The following is a 24507-nucleotide window of genomic DNA, read 5'->3' as shown; positions in this document are numbered from 1 at the left end:
CAGATTTGTTTTTTGGAGATAGAACTAAATTTCTGAGTTTCAAGAATAATTGTAAACTGTTTCTGGCTTTGAAACCTCGCTCTTCTGGTGACCCAGCGCAACAGGTTAGGATCGTCATTTCTTTTTTGCGTGGCGACCCTCAGGACTGGGCATTTTCTCTTGCGTCAGGAGATCCTGCATTAAGTAATATCGATGCGTTTTTCCTGGCGCTTGGATTGCTGTACGATGAGCCTAATTCAGTAGATCAGGCAGAAAAGAATTTGCTGGCTCTTTGTCAGGCTCAGGATGAGATAGAGCTATATTGCCAGAAATTTAGAAAATGGTCCGTGCTCACTCAATGGAATCAATCTGCGCTTGCAGCCATTTTCAGAAAGGGTCTCTCTGAAGCCATTAAGGATGTCATGGTGGGATTTCCTATGCCCGCTGGTTTGAATGAGTCTGTCTTTGGCCATTCAGATCGGTCGACGCTTGCGCGAGCGTAAATCTGTGCACCATTTGGCGGTATTACCTGAGATTAAACCTGAGCCTATGCAGTGCGATAGGACTATGACCAGAGTTGAACGGCAAGAACACAGACGTCTGAATGGGCTGTTTCTACTGTGGTGATTCCACTCATGCTATCTCTGATTGTCCTAAGCGGTTCGCTAGGTCTGCCGCCATTGGTACTGTACAGTCAAAATTTCTTCTGTCCGTTACCTTGATATGCTCCTTGTCGTCGTATTCTGTCATGGCGTTTGTGGATTCAGGCGCTGCCCTGAATTTGATGGACTTGGATTATGCTAAATGTTGTGGGTTTTTCTTGGAGCCCTTGCAGTGTCCTATTCCATTGAGAGGAATTGATGCTACACCTTTGGCCAAGAATAAGCCTCAATACTGGACCCAGCTGACCATGTGCATGGCTCCTGCACATCAGGAGGTTATTCGCTTTCTGGTGTTGCATAATCTGCATGATGTGGTCGTATTGGGGTTGCCATGGCTACAAGCCCATAATCCAGTATTGGATTGGAATTCCATGTTGGTGTCCAGCTGGGGTTGTCAGGGGGTACATGGTGATGTTCCATTTCTGTCAATTTCGTCATCCACCCCTTCTGAGGTTCCAGAGTTCTTGTCTGATTACCGGGATGTATTTGATGAGCCCAAGTCCGATGCCCTACCTCCGCATAGGGATTGTGATTGTGCTATCAATTTGATTCCTGGTAGTAAATTCCCAAAAGGTCGACTGTTTAATTTATCCGTGCCTGAGCACACCGCTATGCGCAGTTATGTGAAGGAATCCCTGGAGAAGGGGCATATTCGCCCGTCATCGTCGCCATTAGGAGCAGGGTTCTTTTTTGTAGCCAAGAAGGATGGTTCGCTGAGACCGTGTATAGATTATCGCCTTCTTAATAAGATCACTGTTAAATTTCAGTACCCCTTGCCATTGTTATCTGATTTGTTTGCTCAGATTAAGGGGGCTAGTTGGTTCACTAAGATAGATCTTCGTGGTGCGTATAATCTGGTGAGAATCAGGCAAGGCGATGAATGGAAAACTGCATTTAATACGCCCGAGGGTCATTTTGAGTATCTAGTGATGCCGTTCGGACTTGCCAATGCTCCATCAGTGTTTCAATCCTTTATGCATGACATATTCCGTGAGTACCTGGATAAATTCCTGATTGTGTACTTGGATGACATTTTGATCTTCTCGGATGATTGGGAGTCTCATGTGAAGCAGGTCAGAACGGTTTTTCAGGTCCTGCGTGCTAATTCTTTGTTTGTGAAGGGATCAAAGTGTCTCTTTGGTGTGCAGAAGGTTTCATTTTTGGGGTTCATCTTTTCCCCTTCTACTATCGAGATGGATCCGGTTAAGGTCCAAGCCATCCATGATTGGACTCAGCCGACATCTCTGAAAAGTCTGCAAAAGTTCCTGGGCTTTGCTAATTTTTATCGTCGCTTCATCTGCAATTTTTCTAGTGTTGCCAAACCATTGACCGATTTGACCAAGAAGGGTGCTGATTTGGTCAATTGGTCTTCTGCTGCTGTGGAGGCTTTTCAAGAGTTGAAGCGTCGTTTTTCTTCTGCCCCTGTGTTGTGTCAACCAGATGTTTCTCTTCCGTTCCAGGTCGAGGTTGATGCTTCTGAAATTAGAGCAGGGGCTGTTTTGTCACAGAGAGGTCCTGGTTGCTCAGTGATGAAACCATGCGCTTTCTTTTCCAGGAAGTTTTCGCCTGCTGAGCGAAATTATGATGTGGGCAACCGAGAGTTGCTGGCCATGAAGTGGGCATTCGAGGAGTGGCGTCATTGGCTTTAAGGAGCTAAGCATCGCGTGGTGGTATTGACTGATCATAAGAACTTGACTTCTCTCGAGTCTGCCAAGCGCTTGAATCCTAGACAAGCTCGTTGGTCGTTGTTTTTTGCCCGTTTTGACTTTGTGATTTCGTATCTTCCGGGCTCTAAAAATGTGAAGGCGGATGCTCTGTCTAGGAGTTTTGTGCCCGACTCTCCGGGTTTGTCTGAGCCGGCGGGTATTCTCAAAGAGGGAGTGTCTGCCATCTCCCCTGATTTGCGGCGGGTGCTGCAAAAATTTCAGGCTAATAAACCTGATCGTTGCCCAGCGGAGAAACTGTTTGTCCCTGATAGGTGGACGAATAGAGTTATCTCTGAACATCATTGTTCGGTGTTGGCTGGTCATCCTGGAATCTTTGGTACCAGAGAGTTAGTGGCTAGATCCTTTTGGTGGCTGTCTCTGTCGCGGGATGTGCGTACTTTTGTGCAGTCCTGTGGGATTTGTGCTCGGGCTAAGTCCTGCTATTCTCATGCCAGTGGGTTGCTTTTGCCCTTGCCGGTCCCGAAGAGGCCTTGGACACATATCTCTATGGATTTTATTTCTGACCTTCCCGTTTCTCAAAAGATGTCGGTCATTTGGGTGGTCTGTGATCGCTTTTCTAAGATGGTCCATCTGGTACCCTTGTCTAAATTGCCTTCCTCCTCTGATTTGGTGCCTTTGTTCTTCCAGCATGTGGTTCGTTTGCATGGCATTCCAGAGAATATTGTTTCTGACAGAGGTTCCCAGTTTGTTTCGAGGTTTTGGCGAGCCTTTTGTGGTAGGATGGGCATTGACTTGTCTTTTTCCTCGGCTTTCCATCCTCAAACTAATGGCCAGACCGAACGAACCAATCAGACCTTGGAAACATATCTGAGATGTTTTGTTTCTGCTGATCAGGATGACTGGGTGTCCTTTTTGCCTTTGGCTGAGTTCGCCCTTAATAATCGGGCCAGCTCGGCTACCTTGGTTTCGCCGTTTTTCTGCAGTTCTGGGTTCCATCCTCGTTTTTTTTCGGGACAGGTTGAGTCTTCGGACTGTCCTGGTGTGGATACTGTGGTGGACAGGTTGCAGCAGATTTGGACTCAGGTAGTGGACAATTTGACCTTGTCCCAGGAGAAGGCTCAACTTTTCGCTAATCGCAGACGCCGTGTGGGTCCCCGACTTCGTGTTGGGGATCTGGTTTGGTTATCTTCTCGTCATATTCCTATGAAGGTTTCCTCTCCTAAATTTAAACCTCGTTTTATTGGTCCGTATAGGATTTCTGAGGTTCTTAATCCTGTGTCTTTTCGTCTGACCCTCCCAGATTCTTTTTCCATACATAACGTATTCCATAGGTCATTGTTGCGGAGATACGTGGCACCTATGGTTCCATCTGTTGAGCCTCCTGCCCCGGTTTTGGTGGAGGGGGAATTGGAGTATATTGTGGAGAAGATTTTGGATTCTCGTGTTTCAAGACGGAAACTCCAGTATCTGGTTAAATGGAAGGGTTATGCTCAGGAAGATAATTCCTGGGTTTTTGCTTCTGATGTCCATGCTCCCGATCTTGTTCGTGCCTTTCATGTGGCTCATCCTGGTCGGCCTGGGGGCTCTGGTGAGGGTTCGGTGACCCCTCCTCAAGGGGGGGGTACTGTTGTGAATTCTGTGGCAGAGTTCACTCCTGTGGTCACAAGTGGTACTTCGGCTGATTCTCTCTGGGAGCTTCCGTTTGTGGAGGAAAGTGGTACTGCAGCTTCTGAGTTTCCTCCCTCAGGTGATCTGGTGAGCTCGTTAGCTGCTTCTCTACTTAACTCCACCTAATGCTTTGATCCATGCTTCCTGTCAATGTTCCAGTGTTGGACTTGTGTATCTCTGGATCATTCCTGTGGCCTGCTGCTCTGCATAGCTAAGTGCTTCTTTGCTATTTGTTGCTATTTTTTCTGTCCAGCTTGTCTATTTGTTTTGCTGGAAGCTCTGGGACGCAAGGGGTGTACCTCCGTGCCGTTAGTTCGGTACGGAGGGTCTTTTTGCCCCCTTTGCGTGGTTTTCTTTAGGGTTTTGTGTAGACCGCAAAGTTATCTTTCCTATCCTCGTTCTGTCTAGAATATCGGGCCTCACTTTGCTGAATCTATTTCATCCCTACGTTTGTCTTTTCATCTTACTCACAGTCATTATATGTGGGGGGCTGCCTTTTCCTTTGGGGTATTTCTCTGAGGCAAGGTAGGCTTATTTTTCTATCTTCAGGCTAGTTAGTTTCTCAGGCTGTGCCGAGTTGCATAGGGAGCGTTAGGCGCAATCCACAGCTGCCTCTAGTTGTGTTTGGAGAGGATCAGGGATTGCGGTCTGCAGAGTTCCCACGTCTCAGAGCTCGTTCTATTATTTTGGGTTATTGTCAGATCACTGTATGTGCTCTGATCGCTATGTACATTGTGTTACTGAATTGCCTATCACAACAGTTGGGCTAAAGGTGAGTTGGGCTAAAGGTGAGTTGGGCTAAAGTTAGGGTTAGGCGTGTGTTGGGCTTAGGGTTGGGCTAAAGTTGGGGTTGGGCTAAATTTGGGGTTAGGGGCGTGTTGGGGTTGGGCTAAAGTTGGGGTTAGGGGTGTGATTAGGGTTAGGGGTGGGTTGGGGTTGTGGTTAGGGGTGTGGTTAGGGTTTCAACTGTTTAGGTACATCAGGGGGTCTCCAAACGTGACAAGACGCCACCATTGATTCCAGCCAATTTTGCATTCAAAACATCGAACGGTGCTCCCTCCCTTCGGAAACCTGCCATGCACCCAAACAGTGGCTTTTTCCTACATATGATTGATTCATTGATTCTGCTCTGAAGCATTACAATGAAACCCTGCAAAGTGCCCTGGATGAAGCTGCTCCTCCTATACATAAAACAACTCGGCACAGACGGCAACAACCGTGGCACACGCTGCAAACACGTTTCCTGCAGCGGTGCTCCAGGTGCGCAGAACGTCTGTGGAGAAAATCTAATCTACCCGAAGATTTCATCCATTATAAGTTCATGCTAAAGACATACAATTCTGCCCTTCACCTCTCCAAACAAACCTACTTCAACACCCTCATCACCTCCCTGTCCAATAACCCTAAACGTCTCTTTGACACGTTCCAGTCCCTACTCAACCCAAGAGCGCAGGCCCCAACCACGGATCTCCGTGCTGACAATCTGGCCAATTACTTCAAAGAAAAAATTGACCATATTCGACAGGAAATCATCTCCCAATCTCTTCATACCATGCACTGTCCTCCCTCCCCCACTGCATCTAGTTCACTCTCTGACTTTGAACCAGTTACAGAAGAAGAAGTAAGCAGGCTCCTTGCATCTTCTCGCCCGACCACTTGCACCAGTGACCCCATTCCGTCACATTTCCTCCAGTCCCTTTCCCCGGCTGTCACCTCTCACCTAACAAAAATATTCAACCTTTCCCTCACTTCCGGTATTTTTCCCTCCTCATTTAAGCATGCCATCATACATCCATTACTTAAAAAACCATCCCTCGACCAAAACTGTGCCGCTAATTATAGACCTGTCTCTAATCTTCCCTTCATCTCTAAACTCCTCGAACGCCTGGTCCACTCCCGTCTTACCCGCTATCTCTCAGATAACTCTCTTCTCGACCCTCTTCAATCTGGTTTCCGCTCTTTACACTCTACTGAAACTGCCCTCACTAAAGTCTCTAATGACCTACTAACAGCTAAATCTAATGGTCACTACTCCATGCTAATTCTCTTGGATCTCTCTGCAGCATTTGATACTGTGGATCATCAGCTCCTCCTCACTATGCTCCGCTCCATCGGCCTCAAGGACACCGTTCTCTCCTGGTTCTCCTCCTATCTCTCTGACCGATCCTTCACTGTATGTTTCGCTGGTTCCTCCTCCTCTCACCTTCCCCTTACTGTTGGGGTTCCTCAAGGATCAGTCCTAGGCCCCCTCCTCTTCTCTTTGTATACTGCCCCTATTGGACAAACAATCAGTAGATTTGGCTTCCAGTACCATCTCTATGCTGACGACACCCAACTATACACTTCTTCTCCTGATCTCACGCCTGCCTTATTAGAAAACACCAGTGATTGTCTTACCGCTGTCTCTAGCATCATGTCCTCCCTCTATCTGAAACTAAACCTGTCAAAAACTGAACTCCTCGTGTTTTCTCCCTCTACTAACCTACCTTTGCCTGACATTGCCATCTCCGTTTGCGGTTCCACCATTACTCCAAAGCAACATGCCCGCTGCCTTGGGGTCATCCTTGATTCTGACCTTTCATTCACCCCCCACATCCGATCACTGGCTCGCTCTTCTTACCTGCATCTCAAAAACATTTCTAGAATTCGCCCTTTTCTTACTTTCGACTCTGCAAAAACTCTTACTGTTTCACTTATTCATTCTCGTCTGGACTATTGTAACTCTCTACTAATCGGCCTCCCTCTTACCAAACTCTCCCCGCTCCAATCTGTCCTGAATGCTGCTGCCAGGATCATATTCCTCACCAACCGTTACACCGATGCCTCTACCTTGTGCCAGTCATTACACTGGTTACCCATCCACTCAAGAATCCAGTACAAAACTACTACCCTCATCCACAAAGCACTCCATGGCTCAGCACCACCCTACATCTCCTCTCTGGTCTCAGTCTACCACCCTACCCGTGCCCTCCGCTCCGCTGATGACCTCAGGTTAGCATCCTCAATAATCAGAACCTCCCACTCCCGTCTCCAAGACTTTACACGTGCTGCGCCGATTCTTTGGAATGCACTACCTAGGATAATACGATTAATCCCCAATCCCCACAGTTTTAAGCGTGCCCTAAAAACTCATTTGTTCAGACTGGCCTACCGCCTCAATGCATTAACCTAACGATCCCTGTGTGGCCTATATTAAAAAAAAAAAAAAAATTAATTAACTGGTTCATGCAGCTTTACATGAACACCCAAGCCTTACACTATGGCTGGTCCGAATAACTATAGCAATTGTTACCATCCACCTCTCGTGTCTCCCCTTTTCCTCATAGTTTGTAAGCTTACGAGCAGGGCCCTCACTCCTCTTGGTATCTGTTTTGAACTGTATTTCTGTTATGCTGTAATGTCTATTGTATGTACAAGTCCCCTCTATAATTTGTAAAGCGCTGCGGAATATGTTGGCGCTATATAAATAAAAATTATTATTATTATATTATTATTACATATGTGGTATTGACACACTTCGGAGAAACTGCACAACAAATTTTGTGGTCCATTTTCTCCTGATACCCTTGTGAAAATAAAAACAATTTGTTCCAAATTTTTTGTGAAAAAGTAAAATGTTCATTTTTTTTCCTTCTACATTGCTTTAGTTCTCGTGAAGCACCTAAAGGGTAAATAAACTTCTTGAATGTGGTTTTGCGCACCTTGAGGGGTTCAGTTTTTAGAAGGGTGACACTTTGGGGTATTTTCTATTACATTGACCCCTCCAGACTCACTTCAAATGTGAGGTGGTCTGTAAAAAAAAGAAAAGGTTTTGTGAATTTTGTTGGAAAAATGAGAAATCGCTTGTGAACTTTTAACCCCTTTCTGCCATCAGACGGAATAGTACATCCAATGGCAGAACCCCTGCTTTGATGCGGGCTCCGGCGGTGAGTCCACATCGAAGCCGGGACATGTCAACTGTTTTGAACAGCTGACGTGCCCGCAATAGGTGCGGGCGGAATCGCGATCTGCCCACACCTATTAACTAGTTAACTGCCGGTGTAAAATTCTGACAGTGGCATTTATCAAGCGATTCCGGCCAGAAATGCGTGCATCGGTACCCCCCGTCACATGATCGGGGGTTATCGGTGCGTTGGCATAACAACCAGAGGTCTCCTGCAGACCTCTATGGTTGTTGATGCCAGATTGCTGTGAGCGCCACCCTGTGGTCGTCGCTCATAGCAATGCTGTAATTTAGCTACATAGAAGCGATCTGAGCATCGCTCCTATGTAGTAGAGCCGATCAGACTATGCCAGCTTCTAGCCTCGCCCCATTCAAAATAAAACAATAAAAAAAATCAAACTTTCCCGTTTTCTAGTACACAACATGGTAAAATCAATGATGATGTTCAAAACTACAACTAGTCCCGCAAAAAATAAGCCCTCACATGGCCATATTGATGTAGAAATAAAAAAGTTATGGCTCCGGGAAGGAGGGGAGTGGAAAAAGCAAAATCGAAAAAAGTTCCAGGGATTAATCCTTATAACTTCCTAATAAAATAAAAATTAAAAGTGTTTCCAAAATTGTGCTGATGTAAAGTAAACACGTGGGAAATGTTATTAAGTATTTTGTGTGACATATCTCTCTGAATTCAGGGCATAAAAATTAAAAGTTTGAAAATTGCAAAATGTTCAAAAATTTTCTAAATATTTTCGTTTTTTTCATAAATAAACTCAAGTCATGTCAATGAAATTTTACCACTAACATAAAGTATAATATGTCACGAAAAAACAGTCTCAAAATCAGCGGGCCCCGTTAGTGTTCCACAGTTATAATCACATGAAGTGACATTGGTCAGAATTGTAAAAATTGGCCTGGTCATAAAGTACTAAATTGGCTCTGTCACTAAGGCTGGTTTCAGACTTGCGTTCCTGTGTGCTGCGGATGACAGCATATTTCCTCCCTGCTTCCTCCGTGAAGCTCTGCCGGCTGCGTCCAGCGTTTCTCTGTGTACCTATCTTTAACATTGGGTACGCAAGGGCATGCGTTGTATGCAAATCTGTCCGCATGCGGCGATTTAAGGTGTGCGGCGCCCGCACAGAAACGCAAAATTTTATGTTAAAGATAGGTACGCAGGGAAACGCTGGATGCAGCCAGAACTAGGCAGAGCTTCACGGATGAAACAAGGAGGAAGTGCGCTGACATCCGCAGCACACAGGAACGCAAGTATGAAACCAGCCTAAGAGGTTAAAATAAGTGTGTTGTACAGACTTTATTTCATGTTCTTGTTATCTGAATTTCCAGATAAATAAAACATTGAAAATAATTTATTTGGAACTTGATTGGTGCTGCTTAGCCACAATGTGGACTATCCTGCGTTGCAACCTGTCATCAATTTTTCTCTGCCGTCCACATCCAGGGAGATTGGCTACAGTGCCATGGGTTGTAAACTTCTTGATTTATGTTGCACATGGTGGACAAAGGAAAAACAAGAGCTCTGGAGACTGTTGATATTTGTACAGCTTAATTGCAACCCAACAAAATGGCTAAGTGTGATACGGCTGACTGTCAAAGTTTTTGCAACTGAAAAATTACAATTTTTTTTTTTTAATGTCCTTAGGTCTGCAGACTGATTTTTTTATATCACCACAGCACTAAATGACAAGGTGGGATACAGCAGGCTGTTTCACATTTAACTAGTGAAGTAATATTATTTAGAATGCTATACTCATTCATGGAGCACAATAGAAGCAGTGCACAACACACTTGTAGGACGTGTGCCCTGCCGGCTTTGTCTGTGGACTTCAGTAATGGCCCAAAAAAATAATTGCTGGGGGGTAAATTTTACATCCACACTGGCCACTATCTAGCTGCACTATCTGACTGATATACAACTTCCTAGTTAACTAGCTAAAATCTTTCTGCTAACAGTGCCAGCATCAGGAGCAGCCTCTCTGCGCTGTTAATGTCAAAATGGTGCTAAAATAAGATGTACGCTATTAATATGGAGAGGGATATGTGATTTTAGCAGCCAAAGACACAAGCCGTTGTGTCAAAACATTGTGGGTGTTTCCTGCGCCCTAATTGGCTAGCCACAATGTGCACACATAAAGTTAGGGGGAAAAAATGACTGTTTACAAGAACGTCGCACCTCTGAGCTCTGCAAACCCCCTCCCCTCATCAAACACGTACCAAATGCTCATGAAACACCACCATTATCGTTGCTAAAAGGCTGAAAATACTTGTGGCAACGCAAATATTTTCCCGCACTTTTTACCAAATGTTACGATTTTTTATTTTTTTCTTTACAATTTTTATAAAATTTTGCTCGTGTTTCAGATCACGAATCCGAATGTGCCGAATTTATGTTTGGCGATCGTTTTTTGAACAAATTTGCTCATCACTATTAGGCCAGAGTCACACATGCAAGAAACACATCCGTGTCTCGCATGCGAAAAGCAAGTTCTGTCGCCGGGACTTAGGAGCGGAGCGTGCAGCCACATAGCAACACATGGAGCCCACGCTCTGCTCCCAAGTGCCGGCGCCAGAGCTTGCTTTTCACATGCGAGACACGAACGAGTTTCTCGCATGTGTGACTCCGGCCTTATCCAGTCCTCCCAGTTCTCTTCTCCTCTTTGTTTTCCATTCTTAGTGTGGCACACACAATTACTCAACTTCTCCCCTTTTTATCTGGTTTCAGGTGTGATTTTCATTTTACCCACACCTGTTACTTGCCACAGGTGAGTTTGAACGAGCATCACGTGCTTGAAACAAGGTTAAGTTGCTTATCCACAAATTTGCAAAGGTGCCAACAATTTTGTCCAGCCCACTTTTGGAGTGTAGTGTGAAATAATGTCCAAATTGCTTTTTTTTTTTTGTTCCAATACACACAAAGCAATTATTTTCTGGAGCCATTTCAAGGGTGCAAACTCCTTCTGCTGTGACTGTATGTCTTGCGCTTTAGATGGACAGCTATCCACTGTGATACATGAGATGGGTAGCTATATACCGTATATGTATTTGAGAGCTTGAAGACTAGATGAACCCACTTTTAGAACAAGTGTCTATTGTATTAATGTTTTAGGGAAAGTGGCACGTCAGGAGACAAGGTGTGAAAGAGCTACACAGCACCTTGACACGTCTGTTAAATGAGCTGTTGCCATGGGAACCAAAGCTGCAAAAAGCTTTTCAGAAAAACCGGTAATAATGTTTCTATAATTACATTCATGTCTAAAGGCCGCTTTTTTTTCCCTAAAAATAATTGATTGAAGTCACTTGGTCAGTCAAGCAGAGCAACCATGTCTAACAGAGTATTTACTTACCCATTTCTAAATAGACATATAGTTATTTAGCACTGCAGGCCACAAGAACTGCGCCATATTCTTTCCCACAAGTATTTAATACATTATGTTTAGTAGGAGCACCAGAGCATTCTCCATATGGCACCAAAGAGTTATTGTGCTTCTGTACATCAAATTAGGTTGCTGTAAAGATATCGTTTTTATATGTTCCCTTGTAAATGAAAACAGAATATTTAGCTTTTTTTACTTTTCTCAATTCTATCCCATCTCTCTATGCCAGTAGAAAATGAAAATTATTTTGTGACCCTTTAGTAGGCTAGAGATACCTGAAGCTAAGTGATCCCATCTGTTCATATTAATCCTAAAAAAGGATTTCCCAGCTCTAAAGAAAAGCCTGCAGTCATTATATACAGACTGCCGATTTCCCTGTATTTACAGCTTAAGTGGGTGATCATGTAAGCACATTTATTGCATACTTGCGGTGACATGCTGGATAGATACTGTGTCACCTCTCCCAGCTAGCAAAACCTTATTTTAAAAGTGCTTTATTGATTATAATTATTGTATTATGTTTGTGTTTGGACTGTGCGACGTAAGAATTCATTGTACTGAAATGTAATTAAGGCTTAATTATACTTCTTCATTGTCCTTTCTGTGTTTCTGCAGGGCACGCCTCAGAAGAGATTACGATGATTTCTTAAAACTGACAAATTCAGAAAATCTTACCAGGGAATCATATAATGAAGAGTGTCAAACTAACAAATCTACAAAGTCTCCGTCAAAAACATTTGTTTCCTGTCAAAAGGAAATTCAGGAAAAAGGCTCTCTTGGTAAGAATTCAGAGTTTTGGTTGTATGCTTGTATTAAGAGTTTATATAAGGTATACATTATTTCATTTTATTTAAATCCTGAAACAAATCCTAGCAATAAAGTAAATCCAATTCAAAAGTTTACATACCCATTAAGCACTTCAGGGTAATAGCAACCGGGAGCTCGGCTTCCATGACGGCTGATCCCAGGCTGTCACAGCCATTTAGGGGGAGAGGGAGCTCCCTCTGCCTTCTGATCAACTCCACTGCCCGATGGTTGCCATGACGACCTTCAGGTCCGCCAGCAACTGTGGCCTGCTTAGATCATGCCAGGAGCATATTTTTGACCAAAAAACATAAAAGCCATCCCACCACGTCACAGTGACCCTTTGCAGATAGGGGCGTGGCCTCGCTTTTTTTTTTTTTTTGAGCTTGACATTACATTTAACCCCGTCTTGACATTTGAAGTCTATATATACACATCATGGTTAGAAAGTACTTCCCGACTGAGAAAGTGTATATATAAGTCATGGCGATCGCTCGCACACAGGAGCTGTGTGTGTGATCGCTGCTGGGTGTTCAGCTGATATGACAGCTGACACCCAGCACTCACTGCCCAGATCCTTGCCTGCTAAATGATGCTATCAATATCGATCGCTCTGTCTCGGTACAGGTCTCTCTGAAAAATGCTCAACTACTTCATTGACTTATCTGGGTAATAAAGCAGGTTCAGCTAAGAAACTACATCACTGCTACCAAAATCTCTTCTTTCTCTACAGCAATTGGTACAGGGCTAAACTAGTTTTTGAGCTAGAAATACAGTGTGTCCATGAAGCCATGGTGCACTTTTGACCAGTCACTGGAAAGCAACAAAAACCGATAGAAATGTGAAATCTGCTCCAAATAAGAGAAAAATTCTCCCAGTTTTATACCTATTCAGTGCAGTTCGATGTGGGCTCCATTTGTTGCCCTACACACATCTAAACGATAGTGAAGTTCTTTCCACACACGGGTAAAGACGTCTGGTGTAACAGAGTGAATAACGTCTGTGATTCTCTGTTTTATGGAAGGTCGCCTCATCGCTAAACACAATCTTCTGCAAAAAGCTTGCATCATCTCTGATCTCATGAAGCATATCGGTAGCAAACGCGCATCTTTTGGGTCTATCCACCAGTTTGATAGCGTGCAACAGCTGCAATTTGTACCCCGTAAAACAGAGACGTTTCTTTATCTTTTGAACTGTAGTCTTGCTTGGGTATAATTGTCAAGCACACGCACGCACAGATTTTTTTAGGGCTCCTTAGGTAGCTATTCCATATAGCCTCTGCATTTTATGCGCTAAACGCTCTCATTTTTCATATTTCTAGTGCAGTAATGCAGTTCAATTTTCGTGTTTCATGTTTGCATGTTTTAGCGCTGCAGTGTGCTGCCTTATTTACTTGACTATATACGAGTTGGCGACTCTAGGTTCAGCACCTGTTCACACTTAGTCTATGTTTGGATGTGACGGTCAGTGTTTTGAAATATATAGCCTCTGCAGACTCGTCACTGACTGATGGCCTACCAGAACGGGGTTTCTCCACCAAACTGCCGGTTTCCTTCAACTGCTTATCCCACTGAGTAATGTTATTCCTATGTGGTGGTGCATCGTTATAAATGCCCCGATAGTCACGTAGCACTTTGGTCACGGATTTGAATTTAGCGAGCCATAAAGCATACTGAACTTTCCACTGTACCTTCCACATCTCGACTGGTATGGAAAACCACACAGCTGGCATAAGCTTGTAGTTGCATGATGTCACAGACCTGGCAGTGTATTAATCAGAGTTCAGTATATCAGGGGTTAATTTGACTGGGGGCTCAGCAACAGTTTAACCCCTTAATGACAGCCAATACGCCTTTTAACTGACCTGACATATAAGAGAATAGCCTCCCCATACAGGTGACAATCCAGCAGCTGTTGACTGTGCACTATAGCTGATAACTTGCATCAGCCACGATCAGTGTTTGCACCGTCCAAATCTGTTTAACCCATTAGATGCTGCTCTAAATAGTGACTACATCATTATACATGGTTAACAGAGTGTGGGGGCTTCCTCTTTATCCCAATTGGTGCCCTCAGATCATGATTTTGTGGTCCTGATGTTTGCCGTGGCAATTCATGACCAAATAGCGGCCTTAGAGTCTGACAGCTGTAGTAATCTGTTCAGAAGTTAGAGGCATTTAGGTGGTAAAAAGACACATTTTCATTTCTGTCATACCACTTTGCATTAATTCCTGTAAAGCACCTGAAGGGTTAATAAACTTCCTGACAACAGTTTTCGATATGTCAGGGGGTGCTGTTTTTAAAATGGTATCACGTTTGGGGGTTTCCCAATATATGAGACCCCTAAAGTCACTTCAAACATGGATAAGTCCCTAAAAAATGAATTTTGTAAATTTCCTTGAAAAAATGTAAAATTGCTGCTACATTTTTAAAGCTCCTAAAATGCTAAAAAATTAAAATAACATTTTACAAATGATGCCGATGTAAAGCCGACATGTGGGAAATGTTATTTATTAATGGTTTGCTGTGGTATGACCATCTGGATTAAAGGGATAATCATTCAAATTTTTAAAATTGCTAATTTTTTAACATTTTTCTCAAATTTTTGATATTTTTTATAAATAAACACAAAACATATTGTCCTAAATCTACCATTATCATAAAGTATAATGTGTCACGAAAAAAACAGTCTCAAAATCACTGGGATTTGCTGAAGTGTTGCAGAGTTATTACCACATAAAGTGACACTGGTCAGATTTTAAAAATTTGGCTCCGTCACTAAGGGGTTAAATGAGTTTGTTAAATATGAGGAGAACTTAAGTCATAATGTATCTCAAGATATAAATATTTTATTAAGGGTAGATATTTACCACATAGACTAAATACAAATCTATAATATAACGCTGGGAGCGACACTCTGTCCGAAGCCTTTATAGACTGCGCAGGCGCAAGCGCCGGCGCAGTCTGGCCCCCACAGAGTGACGCTCCCAGGAGATCGCGGTATGCGTAAGCACTGAACGCATACCGCGATCTCCACCGGAGAGTCAGGGACCGTGGACGCGCCAGGAGGGAGGGTAAGTATATTCACCTGTCCTCCGTTCCAGCGCTGCGTGCGGCTCCGTCTCCCGGCTCCTCTGCTGTGACAGAGTCCAGTCACAGGCAGAGGAGCCGGAGTGTGTGTTCAAGAAAATGGCGCCGGAAAGCGCGGACTGCGCAGGCGCCGATTCCTGCTGCCGGAATCGGCGCCTGCGCAGTCCGCGCTTTCCGGCGCCATTTTCTTGAAGACACACTCCGGCTCCACTGCAGGTGTGTCTTCAAGAAAATGGCGCCGGAGAGCGCGGACTGCGCAGGCGCCGATTCCTGCTGCCGGAATCGGCGCCTGCGCAGTCCGCGCTTTCCGGCGCCATTTTCTTGAAGACACACCTGCAGTGGAGCCGGACGATAGGTGAGTATGGTATTTTTTTTTTTTTATATGGCAGCAGCATACGGGGGCATACACACTGGAGCGTCTTATGGGGGGCATATAATACAATAGTGGCGCAGGATGGGAGCAGCACATGACAGAACGGGCGCAGGATGGCAGCAGCGCATGACAGAACGGGCGCAGGATGGCAGCAGCACATGACAGAACGGGTGCTGGATGGCAGCAGCACATGACAGAACGGGCACAGGATGGCAGCAGCACATGACAGAACGGGCGCAGGATGGCAGCAGCACATGACAGAACGGGCGCAGGATGGCAGCAGCACATGACAGAACGGGCGCAGGATGGGAGCAGCACATGACAGAACGGGCGCAGGATGGCAGCAGCGCATGACAGAACGGGCGCAGGATGGCAGCAGCACAAGACAGAACGGGCGCAGGATGGGAGCAGCACATGACAGAACGGGCGCAGGATGGCAGCAGCGCATGACAGAACGGGCGCAGGATGGCAGCAGCGCATGACAGAACGGGGGCAGGATGGCAGCAGCACATGACAGAACAGGCGCAGGATGGCAGCAGCGCATGACAGAACGGAGGCAGGATGGCAGCAGCGCATGACAGAACGGAGGCAGGATGGCAGCAGCACATGACAGAACGGGCGCAGGATGGCAGCAGCACATGATGGAGACCATATACCAATATAAATGCTCGCCACCCGGGCGTAGAACGGGTTCAATAGCTAGTACACATATAATAGGATATGATAAAATAGTGTGATTCCCCCCCCCCCCAAAAAAGGGGGTAACAGTCACAGGGTCGATCAGGACAACATATTATGCTAAATAATTAGATACACATGTAGAAAGCAATGCACACAAGCAATGTAACTTAAACAGGTAGGACAATAAGTTAGTCACTTGTTTGTACCAAGACTAATCCGTTCCACCTATAACTATCACCATGTTTAGCGCTAGCATGCATTGCTAAAAACCATTACAATGTATCAGACATAAGTAGCATAAGGTATACATCAATAAATCAAGGGTTAATTACCCATATTGTCTCCTCTTGTCCACGATGTGACAGCAAACCTGACGCACGTTTCGCGAGTATAAACACTCGCTTCCTCAAGGGATTTAATTGATCTCTTTGAGTCTGTATTTTTTGATATCTTTGATTGTGTAAATATTCTGGTGATCTATATAATCAATTAAATTAGTTTGTGTTGTTTGATTGGTTCTTGTTATCTCTCCTCATAAACAGGTCTGATATGATTGGGTCAGAGAAAGGGCACCAAAATGTAACATAGTAAGGCCGAAAAAAGACATTTGTCCATCCAGTTCAGCCTATATTCCATCATAATAAATCCCCAGATCTACGTCCTTCTACAGAACCTAATAATTGTATGATACAATATTGTTCTGCTCCAGGAAGACATCCAGGCCTCTCTTGAACCCCTCGACTGAGTTCGCCATCACCACCTCCTCAGGCAAGCAATTCCAGATTCTCACTGCCCTAACAGTAAAGAATCCTCTTCTATGTTGGTGGAAAAACCTTCTCTCCTCCAGACGCAAAGAATGCCCCGTTGTGCCCGTCACCTTCCTTGGTATAAACAGATCCTCAGCGAGATATTTGTATTGTCCCCTTATATACTTATACATGGTTATTAGATCGCCCCTCAGTCGTCTTTTTTCTAGACTAAATAATCCTAATTTCGCTAATCTATCTGGGTATTGTAGTTCTCCCATCCCCTTTATTAATTTTGTTGCCCTCCTGTAAACTATAAATAGATCCTGTGACTGGTCAAAGTGCACCATGACTTTACGGACACACTGTAGATAATCTGCAGTTACGGAAAACCGGTTTCTAGGAATACATGCTTAAATGAGGCTTTCAACTATGGCATCCTTATCCACCAACTGGTCACTTATTCAGATCTATCCATTGAGATGAGGACTGATAAGGGACAAGGAGGCTAAAGGGTACCGTCACACTCAGCGACGCTGCAGCAATATAGACAATGAGCCGATCGCTGGAACGTCGCTGTTTAGGTCGCTGTAGAGACGTCAAACACGGCAACACCAGAACGATGCAGGAGCGATCCAGTGACGTAACGGCGACTCACTTATCGTTGTAGCTGGTTGTTAGCTCCATGTAAAACATTGCTGGCATCGTTGCTTTTGCTGTCAAACACGACGATACACGCCGACCTGACGACCAAATAAAGTTCTGGACTTCTAGCTCCGACCAACGATATCACAGCGGGATCCAGATCGCTGATGCGTGTCAAACACAACGAGATCGCTATCCAGGACGCTGCAATGTCACGGATTGTTGTCGTTCTCGTTGTAAAGTTGCTGAGTGTGACGATACCTTTAGCCTTTCTGATAGGATAAATGCCTGAGGGTTTAATACCAACTTCTCTAATGGCCTAGGTTACACCATTCTTGGGTGTTTTTGATAGAGAGGTTATATTTTTATGCAGTATACTAAAAGGGTTTTCCAACAACCTTAGCGGCACCCCGAATAATTACTAGAACAGTCTAAAGATTGCATGGAGCTCAATTCGCTGTCTGCGGCAGTGATGAAGATGTCAAAAGATAAGGGACACAGGCTCAAGATGTGGTCATTAAAGAGAATCTGTCAGTAGGATCAACCCTTGTCAGCCAATTATATGGGCATATAGGTCATGCAAAGTTGAATAAAAGTATACCTTGAGATGTAATCTGATGTTTTATTCTAGAGCAATCCACATTTTTCTTAATGTATAAATGAGCTGTTAAGCTCTTCGGGCCGAACATAGATGTCCTAGAGTCTGGCTCTAGGGCTTATTTTAAATGGAACTGGTTGTTACCAGTGTGAGACATGTAGATCAGGAAAGCAGACTGTCAGTCATTACATGTCTCATACTCGTAACAGCCCCCTTTCATTTAAAATACGCTCTGGAGGCAGATTCTCATGCAGATCCATGTCTGGCCCATAGATCGTAACAGCTCACTTACATACTTTAACCCCTTTACCCCCAAGGGTGGTTTGCACGTTAATGACCAGGCCAATTTTTACAATTCTGACCATTGTCCTTTTATGAGGTTATAACTCTGGTACGCTTCAACGGATCCCGGTGATTCTGACATTGTTTTCTCGAAAAAAAATCAATGAAACAATCAAAGAACAAGAAGACTTGCACAAAAGCAGGGATCACCTTTTAACAAATTAACAAGTATTTTTATTATTGCACACCAAAACCTACAACAAATACATTTCAAAACATTTAAAATAACATTATCGCCGCTTAGTGTGGTTTCAACCAAACAGGGACATTATATGGCCCAATATCACCAAATGGTCAAATATACAGGATCATGGGGTTCCATAAGTTGGACACAGAACAATAAAGGATTTCATTACCATTTTCCAACATAAGAGCTTAAACTTTAAGCTGTGGCGTTTTACATAATGTATTTGAATATCTGTAATATTGCAAATGTGCCTTAAATGCAATTCTAAAGTATTCACAGATCCAGTGATTTCTGTATATCTTGACCCAGAAGCAATTTTTTTGTTGTTTTGTTTTGTTTTACAATATGCCAGTATGCCATAACTTTCGAGACCCTGTCTGAGGAAAATGGGGCTCCATTGCTCACTGTTTTGCTATACACCTCATTCTGGTGTCTAAGGTGATGAAATGCTGTGAAAGCTCAAGCAAGTCCTCTCTATGAAAGTCACTGAAATGGCTAAGAAGCCTTACTTGCCTGTGTCTGTCTGCAATAAAGAATATGAAATAGAGCTGTAAAAACATGGAACAAGCTTCTTCTCATTAGTAATGGTTGCTGACAAACTTGTGTTGCAAAACGATGACTGGGGGATGACCATTTTCTAAGAGGTGGGAGTTGGTAGAGGTGGAGCCACAGAAATAAGTGTTATTTTTGCATCAATACCTCTAAGATTTGGCAGATACTTTTACATATACATAATCTGTATTCTGGATAATCATATAAAATGTAGTAATATGTATTGATTTTGTTTTTTTTTCTATATTTGTTTTACAGAGAAGCTAGTGTATTCAGAGATTGGAATATGTGGCAAAACCAAGATGGCTAGGCAAGAGTCAATTTTAAAAGAATTGCCAGAAAGAAGCTGTAAACGTCTGAATAGACAGTATATTTACACAGATAATGAAGAAAATGTCACTTGCCAACAAAAAAGAATAAAATTAAGCTCTCATGAAATCTCTGGTTCCTCCTTGGAAGGCAGGGACCGAATAACATGCTTAGAAAACCAGCAGCAAAATCAACTGGATGCTACAGAAATAACAGCGGATGTCATGTGTGTTTCACCCCTAGAAGCGGCTAGAAGGAGCAAACCAATACAGGCTTTGCTAGCTAAAAATTTTGGGAATAAAGTGACCTTAACGAGCCAACTTGCACAGTCTGTTAACAAACCCATGTCTCAAAATGGTCAAGACTTATTCCCGTTACAGTCTGCACTGCCTTGTCAGAATTCTTTAAAACCTCCATTACAGATGATATACAAGCTCCCAGATGGACACTGTATCCCTGTTCTACAGAACTCCCCTGTTAACAATCAGGTGCAACCTGTAGTAGATACTAAAACGGGAGAGAAACTAATGCAACCGGTTCTTATTCTGCCTAAAAACCTAATTATCCAGCAAAAAGATGAAACGCTATCCAGACGTGATAACCACCATGCCCAGCCAGATGCATCTGGCAACATTATGAAGTCTGCTGTTCTGTCACCAATGTCTTCTTCTGTAGGTTATATAAATGCAGAGAAAACTGCACAACTTGTCACAGCATTTAACAAAAGTTCAGTACATTCCACGTGTTCAGCTGGTGTTGTTTGCCAACCAGCCGTACCTTTTGCTTGTAGTTCCACGGTATCACCCTGTGAAACAAGTAAAAGTAGTACTTCCATTTTGACAGCTAAATTGCCTATATCAGTGCCATCATCTGTAAGGTCACCAGCAGTTCAGTCTGACTCTGGAGGTGTGCCACCAAATATAAGCAAAGCGGTTATGGCTAGCCACATAGTAAATGTATCCAGTGCATCACAGACAGATATACCTGAAGCAAAACAGGAATTAAAAACTGTATGCATTAGAGATTCACAGTCAATTCTTGTAAGAACTAGGGGTGGCAATACAGGGCTTGTGAAAGTGCAGCCAAGCCAAGAACAAGTTACTCCAGTATCAAACTCCCTATTTACTTTTACCCCACAGCTTCAGTCATTCTTGGTCTCAAGATCTAAAACCTCTGCTTCTTCCAATACTACGCCAGTACCTCAATCTTCTGGCCTGCAGACTTTATCAGCTTTTGGTGACAGAAGTTATCTGACAGAAATAAACACTACGTCGACACCAGTCCAGTATCCTAGCTCAAGGATATGTAAAACTACAGAAAAGTCCATGCAATCTTCTAATATAGTCAACACTGTTCATCGACCTACAGTTTCCCAAGCTACGACAAATATTGCTTTAAATATTCCTACTAATATTCCTACTCGTAGCAGTGGTGAACAGTGTGGTAGTGCTGTAAACAAGATCACAGACCTAAAACAAGCAGAAAGTAGTCTTTCTGTAGTCCAGCCTGACACTACTACTTCAAAGGGTGATTTATGTATCGGATCTTCCCTCCATAAGGTTCTGCTGATTTCTCCCCCTCCTATTCTCTCATCTCCAAATACTCCAAAAATAGGCATGCTGACAACATCCGCAGTAACCCCACAAAAATTTGTTTTTATAAACACTCAAGTTCCGACTAGTTCATCAAGCACAAATGTTGCACTACAAAGCTCAAAACTGGCTTCTCCCAATATTATTGGCAAAACCTATGTCAAGCCGGCTGAGTCTCCACAAATTATTTTACTACCTTCCACCATTACTTCATCAATAAAGACAAGTTCTGCACCAATTGTGTCTCAAGTGAAGGATGTAAAGATTGGATTAACTATAGGACAGACCACTGTCAATTCCACTAGTGGTATGAAAAATATCCTACCTATTATTTTACAAAAAACATTGGGTAAGGGAGTTGACAATAGTCATACAGACTTTGCTGATTCCTCTGTAGAGAATTTTAAGTTAAAAGGGCAAAATGGACAAGTTACAAGTTCAAACCGTTTACGTACTGTGTTTGTTGCAAAGTCTGCTGCAAAAAGTACTGTGGTGGCCACAGCAAAGCCGGGCACAACTCCATCTAGTGGAAGAGACTTTTCAAAGCCTTTGCCACCTTTTTTGTGCCCCTCAAATGGAGGGAGTATTGTAGCATTATCAACTGTGAAAACTGGACATCTTTCATCATCAGTTTTACTGTCAACACAAATGACTGGACAGGTAAAACAGGCATTATCTTCTTTGCAAATACCTGTAACAACCACTTGTCTAGAGGACAGTTCACATCTAAAACCTCCAATGACCGCCGCATCTCCGCCAGTAATTAGGGAACGAATGGAGAAAACTCAATATAGCTCAGAAATCTTTCCTAAAATTCTCTCAACAAATGCCACCAAGCCACAGGTGGTATTGAATTCTCCTTTAATGCCTCCTTTATGTAAAGCCAGCTCCGTCGACTCTTCCTATCATGCTTTACCGCCATTTTCATCCACTACCGTCACCCAGTTAAAGCCCCAGTTGAATGACTGTACCCATCAGAAACTGGTTATTAATACTAGCACGCCATTGGTACCTGGAACTCAGATTACTATTAATGGTACACGTTTAATTGTTCCTCCTCAAGGTCTTGGGGCAGGAAGTCATGTTCTGCTTTTATCCTCAAATGTTAAACAAGGATCTTTAGTTGGCAATAGTGTGCAAACATGTCATTCTCTCCTGAATAACACCGCAGTGCAACAACCTTTAAAGCAAAATGTGGCACCAGTGCCGACTTCCGAACAACCTTTAAATATGTATTCTGTGGCCGCTCCTAAATTGGTACCTTCTGTACAGAATATGACTCAGTATGTAAATATGACATCTAGAGTTGTGTCTCCGTGTCCTGTATCTTCAGTCAAAAGGATTTCAACATGCCCTTCGTTAACCACTGTACCTCAACCTCGCATCGTTCCATGCATACTCCAGGGCAGCTACCCACAACCAAGTAACGTAATGCAATTCCCTAAGAGTATATCTGTCAAGGAGCAAATTATTTCAAATGTGAGTGAATCCTCTGCCAATCTAGTACCTGCTTCAGAGAACAACATGACAGGCTCTGCCTCTTTTGTCAATCAGTCTTCACCAGAAAAGCGGCACACTGTAGCATCCTAAATGAGGTTATACAATGAAAAGGTAGATATTGTGGCACTTAATGAAATGATAAACTGACACAGCTTTTTTTAAATGTTTCACATGCACTTCATCAAGTACGGTTTACGCAGTTATCTTACTGGTTGTAGTTTAATTTTTGTTTTTATTCCTTTTTTTTTTCCTAGGTTCACATAAGTAGAGCAGAGTGTGGCAATCTGCTTTAAGTGAATGATGATTCACTTTAATCAGCCAGTATAGTTTGCCATTGATAGTCTAGCTATTTGCACTTCTATTTGAATATTTTTGCAGTTTATCTAGAACAGTATTTGTCTTTCTACAGGTTGTAATAAAAAATAATTTTAGTTTGAGGGGGGTAAATATTTATGAATTTAAAGGGTTTTAGCAAAATTGTAAACTTGTACATATTCTTTACCCTTAACATTCTTTACTAAATATTCTGTATAAAGAATATTGTCTTATTTATGTTTTGTTTACATAATGTATATAGTTTTTTTAAGTATTTTAGTATTTTTCAGAAGTGTACTGTTTAGCATTAATGCAGACTAGTCTGCTTGTAGAAAATAAAAGTTATGCAATCATTCTTACTGTATGATTTCTTGAAAGTAAGACTTTTTAATGAGATAATATATACCTAGGAGAAGCCAGATTACATACTGTATGATGAAAACTTGTGTGTACTAAACTGAACGAAGTTACATTCTAGAAGACCAAGGCTGGGGCTACACTATTTGTCAAGCAATAGCAATTTTTAGCATAGTCGTGCCACAAACATCTGTGCAAATTTTCTATAACTTGATGGCACATTGACCATTTTAGAGCTCTTATTTAGTCATGTAATTGCTTAGCAGCAACATGTGACTTTTCACTTGTGGCTTGCATTGAAGTCTAAGGGTGCTTTCACATTGTGTTCTGTTTCCCCGTTGGGGCATACGTCCAAAATCCCCCACAAAATGGGATCCAGACACATGGGCTGATGGGGCCATAGACTGTAATGGTGATGGCAGGGCGAGCCTGCTCTCTGCCATGCATCATTTTCGGGAGTGTATGCCTACAGAAGGCAGACATCATGCAGTCTATTGCAGATGTAGGCATACACTCCAGAAAAATTATGCACAGCAAAGCGCATATTCACTCTGCCGTCACCATTATGGTCTATGGCCCTGTCAGCCCATGCATCCAGACCCTGTTTTGCTCGGGATTTCAGACGTATGCCCCGACGGGGACACAACGCAATGTTAAAGCACCCTAGTCGCTTACTGTAGGTACAAAAAGTATTCATACTCATTTAACCCCTTAGTGACAGCCAATTTGGTACTTAATGACCAGGCCAATTTTTGCAATTCTGACCACTGTCACTTTATGAGGTTATAACTCTGGAACGCTTCAACGGATCCCGCTGATTCTGAGATTGTTTTTTCGTGACATATTGTACTTAATGTTAGTGGTAACATTTCTTCGATATTACTTGCGATTATTTATGAAAAAAACGGAAATATGGCGAAAATTTTTAAAATTTTGCAATTTTCAAACTTTGTATTTTTATGCCCTTAAATCAGAGAGATATGTCACGAAAAATAGTTAATAAATAACATTTCCCACATGTCTACTTTACATCAGCACAATTTTGGAAACAAAATTTTTTTTTGTTAGGGCGTTATAAGGGTTAAAAGTTGACCAGCAATTTCTCATT

General features: G+C 43.1%; 1 protein-coding gene across 1 annotated transcript in view; it reads left to right on the top strand.

Annotated features, from left to right (window-relative positions):
* Window positions 1-23397, top strand: part of BRD10 (bromodomain containing 10) — a 75060-nt gene extending 51663 nt beyond the window's left edge. The window contains exons 6-8 of the mRNA XM_069764429.1: window positions 11041-11156; window positions 11924-12087; window positions 19585-23397. Coding sequence (XP_069620530.1) covers window positions 11041-11156; window positions 11924-12087; window positions 19585-22817 — 3513 coding nt within the window. The 3' untranslated portion in view covers window positions 22818-23397. The remainder of the gene's footprint in view (window positions 1-11040; window positions 11157-11923; window positions 12088-19584) is intronic.
* The last annotated feature ends 1110 nt before the right edge of the window (window positions 23398-24507 follow it).

The sequence above is a fragment of the Ranitomeya imitator genome, chromosome 1 (genome assembly GCF_032444005.1).
Source record: "Ranitomeya imitator isolate aRanImi1 chromosome 1, aRanImi1.pri, whole genome shotgun sequence".
Classification (NCBI taxonomy): domain Eukaryota; kingdom Metazoa; phylum Chordata; class Amphibia; order Anura; family Dendrobatidae; genus Ranitomeya; species Ranitomeya imitator.
The sequence above is the reverse complement of the archived record's forward strand: the minus strand, read 5'-3'. Positions and strand labels throughout refer to the sequence as shown.